The sequence below is a fragment of the Lontra canadensis genome, unplaced genomic scaffold (assembly GCF_010015895.1).
Source record: "Lontra canadensis isolate GAN:19392208 unplaced genomic scaffold, GSC_riverotter_1.0 scaffold38, whole genome shotgun sequence".
Taxonomy (NCBI): domain Eukaryota; kingdom Metazoa; phylum Chordata; class Mammalia; order Carnivora; family Mustelidae; genus Lontra; species Lontra canadensis.
The window spans coordinates 4,474,529-4,494,387 of NW_022631032.1; the positions used below are offsets into that span (position 1 = coordinate 4,474,529).

General features: G+C 44.8%; 1 protein-coding gene and 1 non-coding gene across 2 annotated transcripts in view; both read left to right on the forward strand.

Annotated features, from left to right (window-relative positions):
- HEG1 (heart development protein with EGF like domains 1) overlaps positions 1 to 2,625 on the forward strand; it is an 85,361-nt gene extending 82,736 nt beyond the window's left edge. Inside the window, exon 18 of the mRNA XM_032869448.1 lies at positions 1,587 to 2,625. Coding sequence (XP_032725339.1) covers positions 1,587 to 1,736 — 150 coding nt within the window. The 3' untranslated portion in view covers positions 1,737 to 2,625. The remainder of the gene's footprint in view (positions 1 to 1,586) is intronic.
- A 15,442-nt stretch (positions 2,626 to 18,067) lies between these two features.
- LOC116874808 lies at positions 18,068 to 18,174 on the forward strand. The gene has a single exon (XR_004384068.1). It is a non-coding gene; the product is annotated as a U6 spliceosomal RNA (small nuclear RNA).
- The last annotated feature ends 1,685 nt before the right edge of the window (positions 18,175 to 19,859 follow it).

Below are 19,859 nucleotides of genomic sequence, written 5' to 3' on the forward strand. Positions count from 1 at the left end.
CGGGCTCTCTGCTCAGCAGGGAGCCTGCTTCCCCCTCTCCGTCTGCCTGCCCCTCTGCCTACTTGCGATCTCTGTCTGTCAAATATGTGAATAAAATCTTTAAAAAAAAAAAAAGAAGAAGAAGAAGAAGAAGAAATAAGGGAAAAGATAGACGCAGACACAAACTTCGAGCTGGGGTTAAGTGTTAATGTTTCCGCACAAGTGCTTGGCTGTGTTCTCCATGTGGGAAGCCCTGTTCCTCTCAGGGCAGGCAGGTGTCTGCAGCTGTCTGCAGCCCGAGCAGGTGTGCCTGCACCCTCACTCCGTTTGCCAGGGACTCTTCCCCCGTGCCTGGCGAAATCGCATAGGGACACAGACCCAGGGCACCAGAGGACCAACCCCGGTGTGCTTCCGTGGAGTTAGCGCAAGAGTTGCCTGAAGTAGAAATAATCAAGAACTTAAACCAGCTCCATCTTCCTTTCAGAAATGGGCTGAGCAGTCTGTAGAGCCTACGCTTATGGTATGAAGCTGTCCCCTGAGTGAGAAGGCTATCTCTCACAGTGGCCTCAGGTGTACCTCGGGCACTCCTAGGATCCATGTTCATTATATGCTGTCTCTAGTGTTTTCTTTCTGCCGGGCAAGCATTTTCTCCTGGTGGCCTCATTGAGGGCCTCCTCAAAGTAGCTGTGTCGTTTCCCTGTGAGCTACTTTTGCACGTCAGCTAGGGAGCCATGGCCTCTGCTGGGATCTGGTCAGAGACGGCTGCCTGTTGCTGATGGCCTCCCACTCTGGGGTCCTGACGCCACCTTTTATAGGCAGTCCTACGACCTTGCAAAAGTCAGTTCTCTGTTTGTGGCAGGGACCTTAGTGCTGTGCTCTGCAAGAAAGACACTTTTTTTTAATGTCAAGATGATAATCAGGTAATAATGAATCTTTATGATAATTAGGATAATTAGCCCAGGTCTTTTCCTATATTGGTCTAAAATTGCTGGGCTGCCCTTGATCACTTTTTTAAATCTCCTTTGAAAATATGGATGCCTTTGAAAATCTCCTTTGAAAAAGGGATGCCAGGCTCCACTTTTTTTTTTTTTTTTAAGATTTTATTTATTTATTTGAGAGAAAATGAATGAGAGAGAGCATGAGAGAGGAGACGGTCAGAGGGAGAAGCAGACTCCCCAAGGAGCCAGGAGCCCGATGCGGGACTTGATCCTGGAAGTCCGGGATCATGACCTGAGCTGAAGGCAGCCGCTCAACCGACTGAGCCACCCAGGCGCCCAGGCTCCACTTTTTCAAATGGAAAAAAAGGGATAGAAAAAAAAAGGGATGCCAGGCTCCACTTTTTAAAATCTCCTTTGAATATATGGATGCCTTTGAAAATCGCCTTTGAAAAAGGGATGCCAGGCTCCACAAAGAGAGGGCCTGGGAGGTCCTGACTTCTAGGTCAGACCCTGCTCCACTAGAGTTAGCTGCCTCCCTCTTGGGTTTATTAAAACATAGCGTTCTTTTTTCTTCTCTTTTTTTTTTTTTTTCCAAAGGGAAAAAAAACACATTAAATTTAAATCCATGAATAATAAATGCACTTCTCTTCTCTTCTCTCTGGCCACCAGCCCACAAGCGTAAGAAATCCTGAACTTGAACGCAATGGACTCTACCCGGCGTACACTGGACTGCCGGGGTCACGGCACTCGTGCATTTTCCCTGGACAGTATAACCCATCTTTCATCAGTGATGAGAGCAGGAGAAGAGACTACTTCTAAGTGCGGAAGAGAGACAGCCGGCCCAGCACTCTGAGCAAGTTGTGGGCCCTCCACACTCAGAGGACTGCGCCAGGGGGGCCAGCGTGCTCACGGGCTGCTCCCAGGACTCATGGAGCCACACTCCTGTGGCAAGCAGAAAGCAGCAGGACAGGCGTGAGGGGAGTGACCACAGGGGAAGGGGACAGACAGATCCGGGACGTGGAACTGAGGACTGCTCCTTGGGCACCTTTGCCTTACTGTGAACATGAACAGGGGCCAGTCCCGGGTGTCCCCAAATGCGGCAGCCACCTCGGGGCCACCGGCCATGGGTCATGGGCCACGGGTTGACTCTTAACCAGGGCATGTCTTCAGGCACCTTCGCCAGGACCCAGTCTTTCCTTAGTTTGCACTTTAGTCAATTGGATAGGGAGGTCTCCTTTTGGATTTTTTCCAAGACTGTTCCAAAAAGAAGGCCTCTTTTCCTCAGACACTCCCATAGGCCTCGATCTGGTGATTAATTTACTGCAAAGTACAGGCTCTTTCGTGGTTCCCCTGCCCGGTATCTACATGCTAAACCACAGATGAACATACCACTAAGGTTTGGAGATGCTGCAGGTGAGCACACAGTATTTTTAGTAGGTTCTAGGTCTTCTGCAGTTTCCATCCCAACCCTCAAAATGAGGAACTGAACTGTTCGAGGCATAGCACACACTCCATTTTGTAGTCAAGGTGACATTTATTTAAGATTATTTCTTTTTTCCCTCCACAGTTAATCCTCCCTTTTTCAAACAAGTCTGCATCAGGGCAAGACAAGTTGCATTTGCTTTTAATTAGAGGCCTCCCGCTGCCGGTAGGGAGGCGGGGCGCTGTGGGGAGGAGGCCCAGAGAGTCCCAGAGCCCAGGGCCAGGGTGGAGGGCGGGGGGGGGCTTCTCTTTCCTGAGGGCAGTGCCTGGTGCCGGCGCGGGACTCAGGACTCTGTCCTCCCCCACGGAGGCCGAAGCTGTTATGTCTGTGTAGTAGAAATGGGAAGCCGAATGCAGACTGGGCCTGAGCGGGAATTCCGCCACTGAGGGAGAAGCACCCAGATGTGGCCGGAGGACTGGACTGACCCGGCACGGTCCACTTCCTGAAACCCTCGTGCTTTGGGAAGCCTGTGTGGGTTCCTGAGGAAGACCCGGGAGCTGGGATGGAGCCACACATCCGTGAGTCTGCTTCCCTTCTGGGGCGGCTTCTGTGACCCTATCCGGGATCTTGCCCACAAACTCAGTGTCCTCTTTCAACTAAGGGCTCAAAGCTGTTTATTCACTGAAGAAATAACTTATTTTCTCTCCTGCAGTAATTCGTCCCTCTTTATACTACTACAGAGTTCCCTCCAGAAACATGGTAGTTTCAGTCAGCGTCGGAGAACTAAAGACTTCCGGCCAGTTTAGGCGTTGAGAGTTTGCCTTTGGGAAGAAAATGCTGTGTGTCTTATTTATTATGCCTGTGACTTGGGTCCTGTGGGGGAAGGGGCACCCCCAGGGCGCGGTGTCTTTACCTGCTCCTTGTGGAACTGCGATTATTCCCGCCATGTGCTTTTGGCACATCCTGGTTTGGGATGAAGTAAGGAGAACACAGTGGTCAGAGAAGTGTTCCCACCCTGAAGCCTGGAGCTCAGGAGCTACATTTCTGGAAGCGGTCTAGCCTTTGGGGACAGTTCTGTCCTGGGCATGGTTGTTTCTTCAGAGTTCTCTCGTCTCTTCAGAGTCTATCTCACCCTTACTGTTCTGTAATCCTCACCCTTAGCGTTCTAAGTGTCAACTTTTGTGTCCCCTGGTCTCCACAAGCCACCATCACCCTGCTGGCAGCAGGAACACAAGTCAGGTGTGACGCTTTTTAGTCATTACATTGGACTCATCTCCTGAGATACAAATTCTCTTGTCGTCAGCGGATGCCAGCTTCAAATTTCAGGGCATCACCTTTCTGAAATCTCTGGGTCTTGCCTCTTTCTGGGGAACCAAAGGGCCTTCATGCCCCCTGGTCTCACATCTAACTGGAGAGCTCCGAGCTCCTGCCCTCTGCTCACCTGGGTCAACGACTTGCCTCCCTGGTGAGGTGACCTTGCTTCCTGGCTCTTGATGCAGATCCTTGCTTATCCCCAGAACCCAGAGGCATGGTGGGGTGTGTGTGGGGGGGGGGGGCTGTTCCCAGGCATTCTCAGCTAAAGGTGTCCTATGCTGTCTCAGCTGACAGATCATCTCCTGTGTCAGGACCAGAAGCTATAAGCTACACAAAGTTAAGTGTTTTGTCTCAAAAGCATTCTTAAGAATGCTGATGTCCAGAAGAGTGTCCTGTGAGTTCCAAGAGTGCTTTCTTGTGAGTAGGTTTGGTGCGTGTGAAGTGGATTAAGAATGTTGTTTTTCTTTTACTGTGAAAAAAGGAGGCCTCCAACGATGTGAGGTTCAAAGGTATCTCCTTGCTAGGAGGCTGTGGGGTTGGGGAGGGGCTGTCTCAAGAGCACAAGGGTCTAACAAGGCATGAAAACCAGCATGACTGCTCTGCAGTTAGACGTTGGCTGCCCACCCTGAATGAGGAAGGGAGAGGCCGGCTGCACATCTGCTTGGGGTTCAGTACCTCCCAGAGGGTCCTGCCTGGGCGGAGGGCAAACAAGCAGTGGGACAGCAGCAGCCTCTGGACTGGAGAGACAGGGTAGGGTGTGCCCCTGGGGAGCAGAAGCCCTCAGCTCCAGCATGGGTGCTCCATGCCTTCCCCTGCACCTGGAATGTGCGATTCGTGCCCATAGAAATGCCACGGTCCTGCTTCATTGGGGCCCCACAGCTAGGGGAAGGTGGAAGGGAAAAGGGACACTTCACTGCTCATGAGAGGCTTCAACTTCTAGAGGGCCGGGCAGTGCCTCAGAGCAGGATGGGGGGTGGGGGTTACCTGCCAGCCTCCTGGCTACTGTGGGTTTGTTTAAGCTGGGCGGGGGGGCGGCTCTTTCTCCTGTCTTTTCCTCTTGGCCCCACGAGCCAGCCCAGGGCCCTGGAGAGAATTGACGAAGTCTACCTGTTGTGACCCGAATCTCTGGTGTTCCCACCATGACCCAGCTCTGTGCAAAGCCCTTGGCCTCACCACACCCTGGTGAAGCGTGCGTGAGTGTCCGTTTCTTGCACACGTGAACTTCTAGAGAGAGTGAATATCTTGCCTTAGAGAGCCAGGATTCAAACCCCTCTCCCTGCCTTGCCTTCCTGTGAATGCCTCACCATCCAAATGGACCTTACATGTCAAAGAGGGCAGGAGACAGTGGGCTTATAATATACTTTTTTTTTTAAGAACCTTAATATTATTAAGCATTAACTGAACTAATGACATGAAATGCAAAAAAAAAAAAAAAAAAAACACAAAAAAAAACCAAAATAATGTTGATTCCTTTTTGAAAAAGTCCTTTTGGGTTCATTGCATGTAATTGCATCCATTTCTTGGACACGTGAGGTTAAGAGTGGCTGACTTGTGTTTAGCGAGAAGTGTACTGGTACGTGGCTTGGGGCGTAGGAAGGGTGAGGTGATGACCCGGGTTTCTGGCAAACACAGCCAGACTTCGATGCCTGCTGAGGGCCATTTTGCCTTGTATCCGCGGGAAGGCTGTGGCTCCCACGTATTAGAGGCATATTTTTGTGAATGTGATCAGAGTCGTGAACATATTCAGTTGAATGTCTTAAATGCTGACAAATCTTCTTCCTTGGACGAAAATTTGTTTTCAGAAGCAGCTAACTCATTTAGAGCCAAGTATGTTGAATGGAGAGGGTAATCGAGCTGGCTGCTAGCATTTGGAATTCTAAACAAAGATGTGACTATTAAGTTCTCGAAGAGGTAATTCCTAAAGTTGGTCCAGACAGAAGGGCAGCATCTTTGCAGGGCTGGACGGCTGCCTAAGAAAATGTTTCTGAAGGATGGTATTTATTCAGATGTGGAAGTTCCCAGAGCACCTCTGAGGGACATACCACGCGTGTGGCTTTGTGGGGTCTCCGTGAAGCTATCTTGCCCACTGGCCAAGGACCCGAATACACGGTAACCCTGGGAACTTAGCCTGAAGAAGCTAAAGCCGAGCATTCTAGTTGTTTCTGGCTTAGTTTAGCCCAGCATGCTCCAAAGTCGGGTTCAGACCCATTGTTCTAAGATACCCTGATTTCAAAACGAGAACACTTGTTTGGAGACAGGAAGAATGCAAAGTTCAGTATTTCAGTATTCTCTGTCTTCTTTAAAACTGCCCTTCACATCAGAGATATTTTTTCTATGGGAAGACTTTTGTGGGGATTAGAAAGGACGTGTCATTTCCTCCTTCCTGACCAAGGATCTTTCTGAGGTTCTTGTGTGCATTTATGGAAACAGATAGGGTTTTGTAGAGTTGTCCTTTGAGTGTGTGTTCTTTTTTTCTTTTCTGAAATCCCCAGAGAAGGAGACTGGTTAAAAGACTAGAAATATCAAAGCATTATATGCCAGTCAATTTGTTGTGCTAAAGTATCTTTTCATAATGTTATAATCCATCCTGTTTGCTGGCAACTGTTCACAAAAAAGCCTGTGAAACCCAAGGGGACAATTTAGGTCTATAAACAGAGATCTTACACCAGCTTTGTCCCCTCCGCATTTTTTAACAGGACATTTCAAAGGATTTGCCTACTAGATTCTGGTGGGGTTTTTTTGTTTGTTTGTTTTTCGGGTTTTTTGTTTTTTGTTTTTTGTTTTTTTTTAGGACATGCAATGCAGGTGCAGAGTTCTTACCTAGGAAGGATGGGACCAGACGGGGGTGGGAGGGAACCAGTCTATCCGGGAAACTAACCCAGATTTCTGTATTACCTTGGCCCGTTTCTTCAAAAACAGAAGGTCTTTCATCCTAGGTTGCTGTGAGTTTCATTAATGTTTGTGTTGTTGGACTTATGGTTAAAAGAAGCATGTTGCTGGAATGTGAACTTCTTGAGTTTTCACATTGTCCCGAATTTCTTTTTGCAAACCTTTAAACCTTAAATCCCTGGTCGATTGTGTTAAAACCATTATGAGAATGTTATTTAAAGTTGTATTATAATTGCCACCTCCACTAATTATTCAGTACTGTAGCAGCAAAGTATTATTTGTAAGAATCTGGTTATTTTTATACTTATATCTACTTTAAGTCTGGCGTTCTAGTCAGTAAATGATGCAATAAAATGAATATCATTTTCACTGTGCGTTTTTCTCATAATAACAAGCAAACAGAGGGCAGCAGGTTACCTTTCACAAATTAACAGTGGAACTCTTCAGGAAACTCCTGTGTGGCAAACATAGGGACTGAGTTATTTCTGGATCCTCAGTACCCAGCTCAGTGAGGAAATTCACTTTTGATGATGGGTGGATGGATGGACACACTGACCTAAATGATAAAAAAGCCTGACTCAGGTGTATAACACCTGCTGGTGTTTGCTTTCCTTTCTATGGATTGGAGAATAGATAACCAGTTCACATGTTCAATATTTCCTCCTGAATGCCTCCCCTGCAACCATCCCAGGCTACCTTTTCACATCTTGAACGGGAAGGGGCAGGAAGCAAGCATGTCTGTGCTCCATGGCCAGGAGAATCTGTGGAACATGAAGAGAGCAGACCATGAGACATAGACTCATGCTGACCCGCGAATATGGCTGCCTGGCTAGATAGATGTTCATTAATTATTTGCTTCCTTCAGTTCCTCTCATGGCAGGGATGGTGAGCCTCTCAGATGCTGTATGATGGAAACCTTGGTCACTAGGAGAGGCTAACCTTGTCGGCTTGGTGCCTGAGGGTGACCTTTGGGCACATTAGATCAGGGTAGCAGTCCATCAGATAGCTCGGAGTGGGCATGACCAGCAGCACTCTCCTATCCTGACCCAGCTCCCCCTAAACTCAGCTTTCTTAGCCCGTCCCAATGGAGATTTCAACAGGACCCCAGAACTGACCCCTCTCGTTCTCCTACCCACCTCAGCGGGACATCAGAGCATTTCCAGACCCACTCACCCGTGGTATTGTCTTAGGACCTAACAGTGGGTCTTTTGCTGTCCACTGACAAGCTGGCCAGAGTGCTTGTCCTACTTGTGCATCTGACCAGATTTGATTCGCCAGTAAGCAAAGATCTAAAAAATATTTTTAGACTCTTGGACTTAAAGGACTTCATCAATGCACACTGAGTTTTTCCAGTTGCTTAGAAAATGACAAAAAATAAGGGGTGTAGACCACAGTCCTTGTGTATTGGATCCTGGATGGCCAAGACAGCTCTGAATCCCCAGAACTGGGTTGTGGCATCCTATAGCCATCTGATGTAGCAAGCATGAACTTCAGGAAGATAGAAGAGGGATGCTGGGGGCTCCGGAATGACTCAGTCAGTTAAGTGTCCTGACTCTTGATTTTGACTCCGGTCATGATCTCAGGGTTGCAAGATTGAGTTCTGTGTTAGGCTCGCACTCAGCATGGAGCCTGCTTGGGATTCTCTCTCTCTCCTTCCCCCTCTGCCCCACCCTGACTCACCCCATGTAGCTTCTTTCTCTCTAAAATAAATAAATAAATAAAATCTTTAAGAAGAAGGGAGAGAGGAGTGTCTGGGTGGCTGAGTGGGTTAAAACCTCTGCCTTCGGCTCAGGTCATGATCCCAGGGTCCTGGCATGGAGCCCCACAGGGGGCTCTCTGCTCAGCAGGGAGCCTGCTTTCTCCTCTCTCTGCCTGCCTCTCTGCCTACTTGTGATCTCTCTCACTGTCAAATAAATAAATAAATCTTTAAAAAAAAAGAGAGAGATGACAAGAATAAAGATATTTATTGATTTTTTATTTACCTTGTAAAAACTTACAGCACCACTGCAGGGCCTGGGCTCCAACCTCTGGTATGAGACATTCTCTAAATTTCATGGCTGTTTTCCCAGATCATGATCTCGGGCGGAAGGTGTTGCTCAGCTCTCTGAGCCTCAGAGTCCTGATCCCTAAAGCAGAGATAATAATGACTGCCTTGCAGAGTTGTGAGGATTAAAAGGGAGAATCATGTGAGAAGACTCTGTAAGCAAAGAAATGCAACACCAAGAGAAGATATTGGTTCTCTACAGTAGGGAACTCCTGTCACCCAAAGAAAGACAACTGCAGAGTTAATGTTATCTCCATGCTGATTCACTAGTAACTGGCCCCAAAGACCTTGGACTTGCTGTCATTTACCCCTTCCCTCCTCTCCTCCTGCTCCCCATATAACAAAGGGGTTAATGAGCCCAAAATTGGATATCTGTAAGGGTGGGAATTAAGACTGTCCTGTTGAACATTAGATGTTCAAATGCCACCTAACAGGCATTTGCTAAAACAGAATGAGTGAGTGAGAAGACGAACCATTGCAACAGAAGAAATACACTGAAGTTGAAGGTCCTAGGGACTCAGTCACTCTAGGAGCTGCAGACTGGTGACTCCCCGATAGCAAGCGTGTGCACAACTATGACGTGTAACTGAACAGGAACACTTAGCAAGGATCTCTTGTAGCAAAGCCCAAGCAGGCATTTGTAGATGAAACACTTTATTATTTTTTTAAAGATTTTATTTATTTATTTGACAGGCAGAGATCACAAGTGGGCAGAGAGGCAGGCAGAGAGAGAGGAAGGGAAGCAGGCTCCCTGCTGAGCAGAGAGCCCGAGCCACCCAGGAACCCCTAGGTGAAACACTTTAAAGATGTGCTAGGAAGCCCCTCACCTGATGAGCTGGGGAACGAGGGTACAGTGGACTAGTACTCAGCAAAGAAAAGGAACAAACCACCGCAGGAGGCAAGCCCCTGCTTTGGTCTCAGAACCAGGCGCTAAGTAAAAAGAGCCAGATGTAAAAGCCTTCATACTGGGTAATGCCATCTATATTACATTCTGGAAAAGATAAAACTGTGGGGACAGGAAACAGATGAGTGGTTCCCTAGAGGTGGGGAGGAAGATTTCTGTGGTTCACTAAGGAAATGTCCAGCTTTCCTCCTTCCAGGCACAAGGTAGCATGTACTTCCCCACCTCTTGTGAAATACGGCTACAGGACTTGCTTTGGCCAAAGAAACATGAACAGAAGTGAAATGTATCCCTTCCGGGATGACACTTTAAGAGCCAATGTGTGAGGTTCACTTCTCTCGCCTCCGCAATCATGGAAGTACATGTTGAGACGGAGCCACTGTTGTTGGCATGGGACCCTGGCTCCCTGGGCTTGGAAACATCCTGTTGTTTTGTTAATTAAGGCTCTGAGATTGAGGAGTCGCCTGCCGCAGCATCACTCGGTCCATCCTGACTAGCGCAGCGCTCTAGAATTAACACTAGTCTAACTGTAGCTTATATGAATGGCTTGGTTCCTAGTTCAATGCCTTGGAACAGTAACGATTATCATTGAAATTCTCCAACGAAGTGATTTTAGGTTTGTTTGGTTGGGGTTTTTGTTGCTGCTGTTTTGTTTTGATAAGAAGTCACATTAGAGGGCGCCTGGGTGGCTCAGTGGGTTAAGCCTCTGCCTTCAGCTCAGGTCATGATCTCAGGGTCCTGGGATTGAGTCCTACATCAGGCTCTCTGCTCAGCAGGGAGCCTGCTTCCTCCTCTCTCTCTCTGCCTGCCTCTCTGCCTACTTACGATCTCTCTCTCTCTGTCAAATAAATAAATAAAATCTTTTAAAAAAAAGTCACATTAGAAACATTAAATAGCGGCTAATATTTTCTAAGCCTGCTGCTGAAGCTTTGTGATATAAATGAGTTTTGAACTAGAATGACGTAGGTTTGAAAGAGCTTATTAGCTATGAGATGTTTTTTCTTAAAGATTTTATTTATGTATTTGAGAGAGAGAGATAGTGTTTGCACAAAAGGGGGGAGGGGCAGAGGGAGAAGCAGACACCCCCCACACACTGAGCAGGGAGCCCAAGGCAGGGCTTGATCCCAGGACCCCAGGATCATGACCTGAGCCAAAGGCAGAAACCCAACCAACTGAGCCACCCAGGTGCCCCATCTGTGATATCTTGGTGAATTTCTTTACTGTTCTGATCATTAGTTTCCTCCCCTATAAAAGAGAAATACTAAGATCCTAATTCAGAGGTATGGGGAGAGGTTAAATGATAGGATGTCTCTCAAGTATATCTAAAGAATAAGATCCTTCATTTAGCTCTAGCCTGGGTTGAAGCCAACATTGAATAGGTGTGGGTTACAAGCTCCCTGGTAGGCATACTTGAGATCAATGCCTTGTTTGTATACAACTAGAATATTTGTTCCTCTGTCTCTCCCTCCCGCTTACTTCACAGTTGCCAAGTCCCACTGGAAGGCATTATTACTATATCAATAAGGCAAAAGTTATTTTGAGCAATACACTATAATGTTATACTCCATGGGGAACTTGATCTATATATAGCCCAGTGATGACTAAGGAAATTGAGGAAAAAGTTCTGTCTTCCTTATCTATTCACACCATCACCCCAACCACAGAATTATCTTCTTTTTTACTTCCTTATTGGTTGGTTCACATTTCACATTGAGACTGATTCCTTTCTAAAGACCAAGGGACTGGGGTATAGTCATCATAACCTGGGAAAATAAGAACAGGTTCACCTTTGCTCACAGGTGTGACCTGGAGAGCAAGGCAGTGAGGTCATCATGACTTGTGGCTTACAAAACCTTCTTTTTGAGAGGGGCTGGGCCAGGAAAAGTCATTGCTGGGCTGAGGCCAAATGCATGAAATAAGTGGTCAGTTTTTCAAAAAACTAAATTTATTCAACTTAAATGCAATGTCTTTAAGAGATACTGTCTTTTTTACTTGATTTTAGTTATAAAAATGTCCTTTATTTTATGAAACAGTGGTGATAGCAGATGGTAGTTCTTTTCCTCCTTCACTCCCTCACTCCTTCCCTTTCTTCCCTCCCTCCCTCCTTCCCCTTTCCCTTCCCTTTCCTTAACTTTCCTTTCCTTAATTTGTCTTTCCTTAACTTTCCTTTTCTTAACTTTCCTTTTCTTAACTTTCCTTTCCTTTCCCTTCTTCCCTTCCTTCCTTCTGTGTATGTGTGTGTGTGTGTGTGTGTGTCCACATTACAAGTCTGGGACATATCACTAGTTTTTTTGCTTTGTTTTGTTTTTAACACCTTTGAATCTGAGAACCACGTCCACCTGGGTCATTTTATGAAAGAGGAAATTGAGGCCTTATGAGGCTGAGTTACTTTTCTCAAAGTCTCCTAATGTCCCCGGTAGTTGTACAAAACAGAGGCCAAGTCATGCAGTTCTTAGAAGATTGCTGGCTTCAGAGACATCTCCTGGGCTTGGATGAGATACTCACTAGGCTAAAGACTTGACAAAGCATCCCTCACATCATAGTTGCCTCTGGTTTTTGTTTTTGTTATTTTTTTCCCCATTTTTATTTAATTTTTTTAAAGATAGATATTTATTTATTTATTTGACAGAGATCACAAGTAGACAGAGAGAGAGGGGGAGGTAGGCCCCTGCTGAGCAGAGAGCCCGATGTGGGGCTCCATCCCAGGACCCTGGAATCATGACTTGAGCCGAAGGCAGAGGCTTTAACCCACTGAGCCACCCAGGAACCCTCTTTTTTCCCTATTTTTAAAGCTGGGTTAGTCTCAAGTATGAGAAGGAAGTCCCTTTCAACAGGACAGAGTCGAGCTAATCTCAGACTTCACAGCAACATGCAAAGCTTGAGGGCAATGAAGCAATATCTACAAAGTTACTCACTTCATGAAAGAACTAGGCAGAGATTGTCTAAAAGGAAAGATTTTAAGGAACCCAGCACCCAAGAAATTGCTCCATGGTGAAGTCCTGCCCGCCAAGAGAAAAATCAAAATACTGAACATAGGAATGAAGAAGCCATGAGGGTAAGTATTGAAACTGTTTAGCTTAGAACTAAGACAGAAGAAAGAGAATTAAAATCTAGGAATAGAATAGAAATGTTACAAAACCCTGACAAAGCATAAATAATGTCAGTAACCAAAATAGTAAGTGTGGGAGAATGGGATGCTCTTCCCCTCAGTTTTTGCAGCAGGTAGATCAATCCATACTGTTTGAAGTTAATAAGTTTTTAAAAATATTGTATCTCAGGGGTTTGCACAATACACATATGTTATTTTATTGCACTTTGCTTTATTGCACATTCAGATATTGCATTTTTGTTTGTTGAGTGAGAGAGAGCACAAGTGGTGGTGGGGGGGAGATAAAGGGAGAGTTAGAGACAGAAAGAGAATTTTAAGCAGGCTCCTCGCCCCAGCATAGAGCATGATGAGGAGCTTGCTCTCACCACTACCCACCATCCCCCCAGATCATGACCTGAGCCAAAATCAAGAGTCGGAAGCTCAACTGACTAAGCCACCCAGGTGCCCTGCAGATACTGTGTTTTTTCCAAACTGAAGATTTGTGACAGTCCTGCTTCGAGCAAGGGTATAGGCACCATTTTCCCGACAGCATTTGCACACTTCATGTCTCTGTCACACTTTGGTAATTTTCGCAGTATTTTAAAGATTTTATTTTTTATTTGAATGAGTGAGAACAAGCGGGGAGAGGGAGAAGCAGACTCCCCACCAAGCAGGGAGCCCCATGTGGGATGCCATCCCAGAACTCTGGGACCACAACCCGAGCTGAAGACAGACACTTCACAGACTGAGCCACCTAGGTACCCCAATTTTTGCAGTACTTTGAACTTTCTCATTATTATATTGGTTATGGTGATCCGTGATCAGTGATCTTTGATATTACTATTATAATTTGGGAGGCAACATGAACAGTTGCCCATATGACATGGCAAATTTAACTGATAAATATTGCATGTGTTCCAACTATTCCTGATGGGCCGTTTCCCCATCTCTCTCCCTGTCCTCAGGCCTCCCTGTTCCCTGAGATACAACAGTATTGAAATTAGGCCAACTAATAACCCTACAATGACCTCTAAGTGTTCAAGAGAAAGGAAGAGTTACATGTCTCTCTCTTTAAATCAAAAACTAGAAATGATTTAAGCTTCATGAGGAAGGCATGTCAAAAGCTAGGCCTCTTGTACCAAAGAATTAGCCAAGTTATGAATATAAAGGAAGAGTTCTTTTTTTTTTAATATTTTATTTATTTATTTGACAGAGACAGATCACAAGTAGGCAGAGAGGCAGGCAGAGAGAGAGGGGGAAGCAGGCTCCCTGATGAGCAGAGAGCCTGATGCAATGTTCCATCCCAGGACACTGGGATCATGACCTGAGCCAAAGGAAGAGGATTAACCCACTGAGCCACCCAGGTGCCCCCAAAGGAAGAATTCTTGAAGGAAATTAAAAATGCTACTCCAGTGAACACATGAATGATAAGACAGTGACACAGCCTTACTGCTGATATGGAGAAAGTTTGAGTGGTCTGGATAGGTCAACACACACAACATTCCCTTAAGCTAAAGCCTAATCCAGAACAGAGCCCTAACTCTCTTCAATTCTAGGAAGGCTGATAGATGTGAGGAAGTTGCAGAAAAAAAGTTGGAAGCCAGCGGAGGTGGGTTCATGAGGGTTAAGGAAGGAAGCTGTCTCCGTAACATCAAAGTGCAAGGGGAAGCAACAGGTGCTAATGGAGAAGCTGCAGCGAGTTCTCCAGAAGGTCGAGCTCAGATAACCTATGACGGTGGCCACACTAAACAACAGATTTTCAGTGCAGACATAATAGCCTTCTGTTGGAAGAAGATGTATCAAGGACATTCATAGCTAGAGAGGAGAAGTCAGTGCCTGGCTTCAAAGCTTCCAAGGACAGGCTGGCTCTCTTATTAGGGGCTAATGTAGCTGGTGACTTGAAGTTGAAGCCCATGTTCATTTACCATTCTGAAAATCCTAAGGGCCTTAGGAATTGTGCAAAATCTACTCTCCCTGTGCTTCATAAATGGAACAACGAAATCTGGCTGACAGCGCATCTGTTTACAATGTGGTTTAGTGCTTATCTTAAGCCTACCATTGAGAGCTGCTGCTCAGAGAAAAGATTTCTCTCAAAATATCTACTGCTCATTGTCAATGCACATGGTCACCCAAAAGCTCTGATAGAGCTCTCCAAGGAGATTCACACCGTTTTCTTGTCTGCTCACACAACATCCATTCTGAGCACACAGATCAAGGAGTAATTTCCATTGTCAAGTCTTATCATTTAAGAAATACATTTTGTGGGCACCTGGGTGTCTCAGTCAGTTAGGCATCTGCCTTCGGCTCAGGTCATGATCTCAGGGTCCAGAGATCGATTCCCACATCAGGCCCCCTGCTCAGTGGGGAGTCTGTTTCTCCCTCTCCTACTCCCACTCCCTTTGTGCTCTGCCCCTCTTCTCTCTCAAATCAATAAAAAAAATCTTAAAAAAGGATATACATTGTGTAAGGCCACAGCTGCCAGAGATGTATCAGCCACCTCCCTGATCAGTCAGCAACCACCAACATCAAGGCAAGACCCTCTGCCAGCTGAAATATTATGTCTTGCCGAAAGCTCAGATGTTGGTTAGCATTTCTTAGCCATACCGTATTTTTAAATTAAGGTATGTATACTTTTTTGGTATAATGGTATTGCACACTTTATAGATTATAGTATAGCATAAACATAACTTTTGTATGCACTGGGAAACCAAAATAGCTGTTTGAATCACTTTATTTTTTTAAATATTTTATTTATTTATTTGGGAGAAAGAGAATGAGAGAAAGAAGAAGCATGGTGGGGGGTAGGGTCAGAAGGAGAAACAGACTTCTCGCTGAGCAGGGAGCCCTATGGGAGGCTTGATCCTGGGGACTCCAGTATCACGACCTGAGCCGAAGGCAGTTGCCCGACCAACTGAGCCACCCAGGCGCCCCTGGGTTATTGTGATATTCACGTTATTTGATACTCACCTTATTACAGTGGTTTGGAACTGAACCTGCAATACCTGTAAGGTAGGCCTGTACTTGCTTCCTTTCTCTTGAAGGCATGTTTTGAGAAATAGTATCTCTTGTAGTAAAGAAGCTATTTTTTTAAGTTTAGAAATCATTTCATTTTTACCCCCAGTTGATTTTTTCTTCTGTTAATTCCAATTAAAAACTAAATGTCTTAGGGCACCTGGGTGGCTCAGTGGGTTAAAGCCTCTGCCTTCGGCTCAGGTCATGGTCCCAGGGTCCTGGGATCGAGCCCCGCATCAGCCTCTCTGCTCATCAGGGAGCCTGCCTCCCCCCGCCCTGCTCCTGCCTCTCTGCCTGCTTGTGATCTCTCTCTCTCTGTCAAATAAGTAAATAAAATCTTAAAAAAAAAAAACAAACTAAACTAAATGTCTTATTCCATTTGAAAACAAGAATCCATATTATCTCATACAGTTATCCCTATCCATCTATCTACCTCCACCCCCTCTCTCTCCATCAGTCTATACGCGTGGACAGAGATGTCTCCCATGGCATCCTCCACGTGTTAACACTGCTCACTGGATTGTGGGTGGCTGTTCCCTTCCTCCTCAGGCTTTTCCATGTTGCTTGAATTTATTTACTAAGGATGAGTCATTTTAATAAAAACAATAAAATTATTAATTTAAAAAATAAGATGATGGGGCCCATGGGTGGCTCAGTCGGTTAAGCATCCCGACTCTTGGCTTCGGCTCAGGTCATGATCTCAGGGTCCTTGGATCAAGCCCCGCATTGGGCTCCAGGCTGGGTGTGGAGTCTGCTCGAGATTCTCTGCTTCTTCTCTCTGCCCCTCCCCCTGCTCGCATGCTCACTCTTTCTCAAATAAATAAATGAAATCTTTAAAAAATGTAAATAAAAAATGACAAGATGAGGACAAAAATATATAATTTTCAGAATTGTTGAAGGATATGTGTGTATATGTACACACACACACACACACACACACACACGGCCTAGCACCTTTCCTGGCATATTGTAGGCACTCAGTGGGCACTAAGCGCTATTATTGTTTTCTTGGAGAGATGAAGAGCCTTAAATCCTGACTGTAACGATCTCCTGTATTAGTTGGGGTTCTCAGTTGCAGAGGTGGGGCTCCACTCCCTTTGGCTTTTTTAAAGGCTATCAGATGGCTCACAAAACTCCAGCAGGGACTCAGAGGATCCCCAGACAGGAACAACGGCCTCATCACCCTGAGGGAGTGCCCCACCAAAGACATCCTGGCTGCTCCCACTGCTCCCACCACGGACCCCAGGCAGGAGGCTGACACCTCGCTGCTCATCCTTCCAGAGACAGGACTCCATCTGGTGCTGCTTCCTTTCACTTCTGTCTTGTAAATACGAGTCTTGTGCCCATGCCCCTGAGGGATGGCACCATGTCAGAGGCCTGCATCCCAGGGACAAGAGAGGCTGTGTAAGCAAGGTCTTGGCTTCTACCTTGGAGACCCAGGACTCATGATGGAGGAGACCCCCACACATGGAATGGTGGTCAAAGATGCCAGACAGCCTCAAACAGGGCAATCACCATCAGCACCATCTCCGAAGTATCCCTTGCAAAGCCTGATGATCCAAAGACCAAAAGAATCTCAAGAGCACTTGAATATTTGGGTCAACAGTTTCCTTATTTATCCGCAGGTTCTGCTAATTCATTGGAATATGTTTACATAAAATTCTAAAATCTCAGAGAAGGGACCCCTTATCTGATGTAAACAGTGTTATCAGAGACCTCTCAATTCTTAGCTAACAGAGGGACAGTGGTGTTATACAAACTAAGAACAGGGTATAAAGAAAAATATTTAAGGGGCGCCTGGGTGGCTCAGTGGGTTAAGCCGCTGCCTTCGGCTCAAGTCATGATCTCAGAATCCTGGGATCGAGCCCGCATCAGGCTCTCTGCTCAGCAGGGAGCCTGCTTCCTCCTCTCTCTCTGCCTGCCTCTCTGCCTGCTTGTGATTTCTCTGTCAAATAAATAAATAAAATCTTTAAAAAAATATTTAAAAAGCAAATGAGAACGACAGATTTACAGCAGATCGATGGAAGGAGGTTAATACGTATGTTGATGCTCCAAACCTCATACCAATTACTTAAAAAAAAAAAACAAAAACTAGGGTGTCTGGCTGGTGTAGTCAGGAGAGCACATAACTCTTGATCTTGACATAAGTTCAAGCCCCGTATTCGGTGTAGAGCTTACTTAGAACACAAAGAACAAACAAAAAACAACACTGAAAACCCAACAGATACATGGATAAAGGACATGCACAGATGACTGACAGAGGAGAAAGTGCAAGAAGACCCATGATACAGAAAATATTAATTCTCACATAGTGCTGAAGAGGAAGGGAGACTAACCATCTGGAGACCAAGCATCTTGAATATATTCTTATTTCATCCTCAAGCCCATAAGCATGTTAGATCTCATAGTTGCCATGTTATAAGTGAGGAAACACGATGGTCGGAAGGGCTGAGTAGCCTGTTGACCAATATCACTTGGTGTGTTCCCTGCAGCAGCACAGATACTCAAATTGGAACCACAGGGGGAAGATTAGCATGACCCCTGCACAAGGATGACCAGTATCATTTGGCAACACTGGAGCTGAAAGACCAGGGTCCTTTCGTTCACCAATCTAGTGATTGGTATGATTCAAACCAAACTCTTTTCACTTCTGAAATTAACAAGACCTAATGCTAATGAGAACATGGTGGAAAGGTCCTTCTCATGAGGGACTGTGGGTGGGTGAGTAAATTAAAAAAGCCTTTGAAATCTGTCAGTACTCATTAAGAGTCATAAGAATTTTATTTCCATTGACCCAGTCTTTCCACTTTGGGAGAATCTTCTGTTAGGGAATAATTCAATATATGGAGTGTTATGGGCAAAAAGATGTTCATCAAGGATTTAAAAGAGTGAGCAATTGGAAACAACCTAAATGTCTAGAATTATCTAATTCAATTGGTAAATGTTTACTTACCTCCTAATAAAAGATTATATAGTCATTATAAACATGCTATATGTATTATAAAGAGAAATATTCATATAGTTTTTTTAAATCTTTTTTTAATTATAGCTGACATACAATGAATACTACATTAGTTTCAGGTGTATAACATAGTGATTCAGTATTTACATACATTATGAAATGCTCACCATGATAATAAGTAGTTACCATCTGTCACCATACAAAGTTATTACAATACCATGGAATATTTCCTTATGCTGTATTTTTCATCCCCATTCCTTATTTATTTTATAACTGGAAGTTTGTACCTCTTAATCCCCTTCACCTATTTTACCCATCCTTCATCCTCTCTCCCATCTGGGAACCAACCACTAGTTCTCTGTATTTATGAGTCTGCTTATTTTTTGTTGGTTTATTCATTTTTTTTGTTTTTTTAGATTCCACATATAAGTGAAATTGTGTGGTACTTGTCTTTCTCTGTCTGACTTGTTTCACTTAGCATAATAATCTCTAGGTCCATTCATGTTGTCACATATGGCAAGATCTCTTTATTTTTTATGACTGAGTAATATTCTGTTGTCCACATTTTCTTTATCCATTCATCTATTGATAGATACTTACATCACTTCCATATCTTGACTATTGTAAATAATGCTGCAATAAACATGAGGGTGCATATATCTCTTTGAACTAGAGTTTTCATTTTCTTCAGGTAAGTACCTGGAAGTAGATTTACTGGATCATAGGGTAGTTCTATTTGTAATTTTTTGAGGAACCGCCATACTGTTTTCCATAGTCCCCATGCCAATTCACATTCCCACGAACAGTGCACAAGGATTCCCTTTTATTAGCCTCACCAACATTTGTTATTTCTTATCTTTTTGATACTGGTCGTTCCAACTGGTGTGAGGTGATATCTTACTGTATTTTTGATTTGTAGCTCCCTGATGATGAGTGAGGTTGAACATACTTCATGTGTCTCTTGGCCATCTGTATGTCTTCTGTGGCAAAATACCTCCTTAGGCAGGTCCTCTGCCCAATTTTTAACCAGATCGATTGTTTTCTTTTTAGTGGTGAGTTGTGTGACTTCTTTATATATTTTGGGTATTAACCCCTTATCAGATATATCATTTGCAAATATCTTTTCCTCTTCAGTAGGTTATGTTTTTATTTTGTTGATGGTTTCCTTCATTATGCAAAAGTTTTTAATTTGATATCCTCTCAGTTGTTCATTTTTGCTTTTGTTGCCCTTGCATGAGGAGACAGATCAAAAAAATATTCCTAAGGCTGATGTCCAAGAGTTCATTGCCTATGTTTTCTTTTAGAAGTT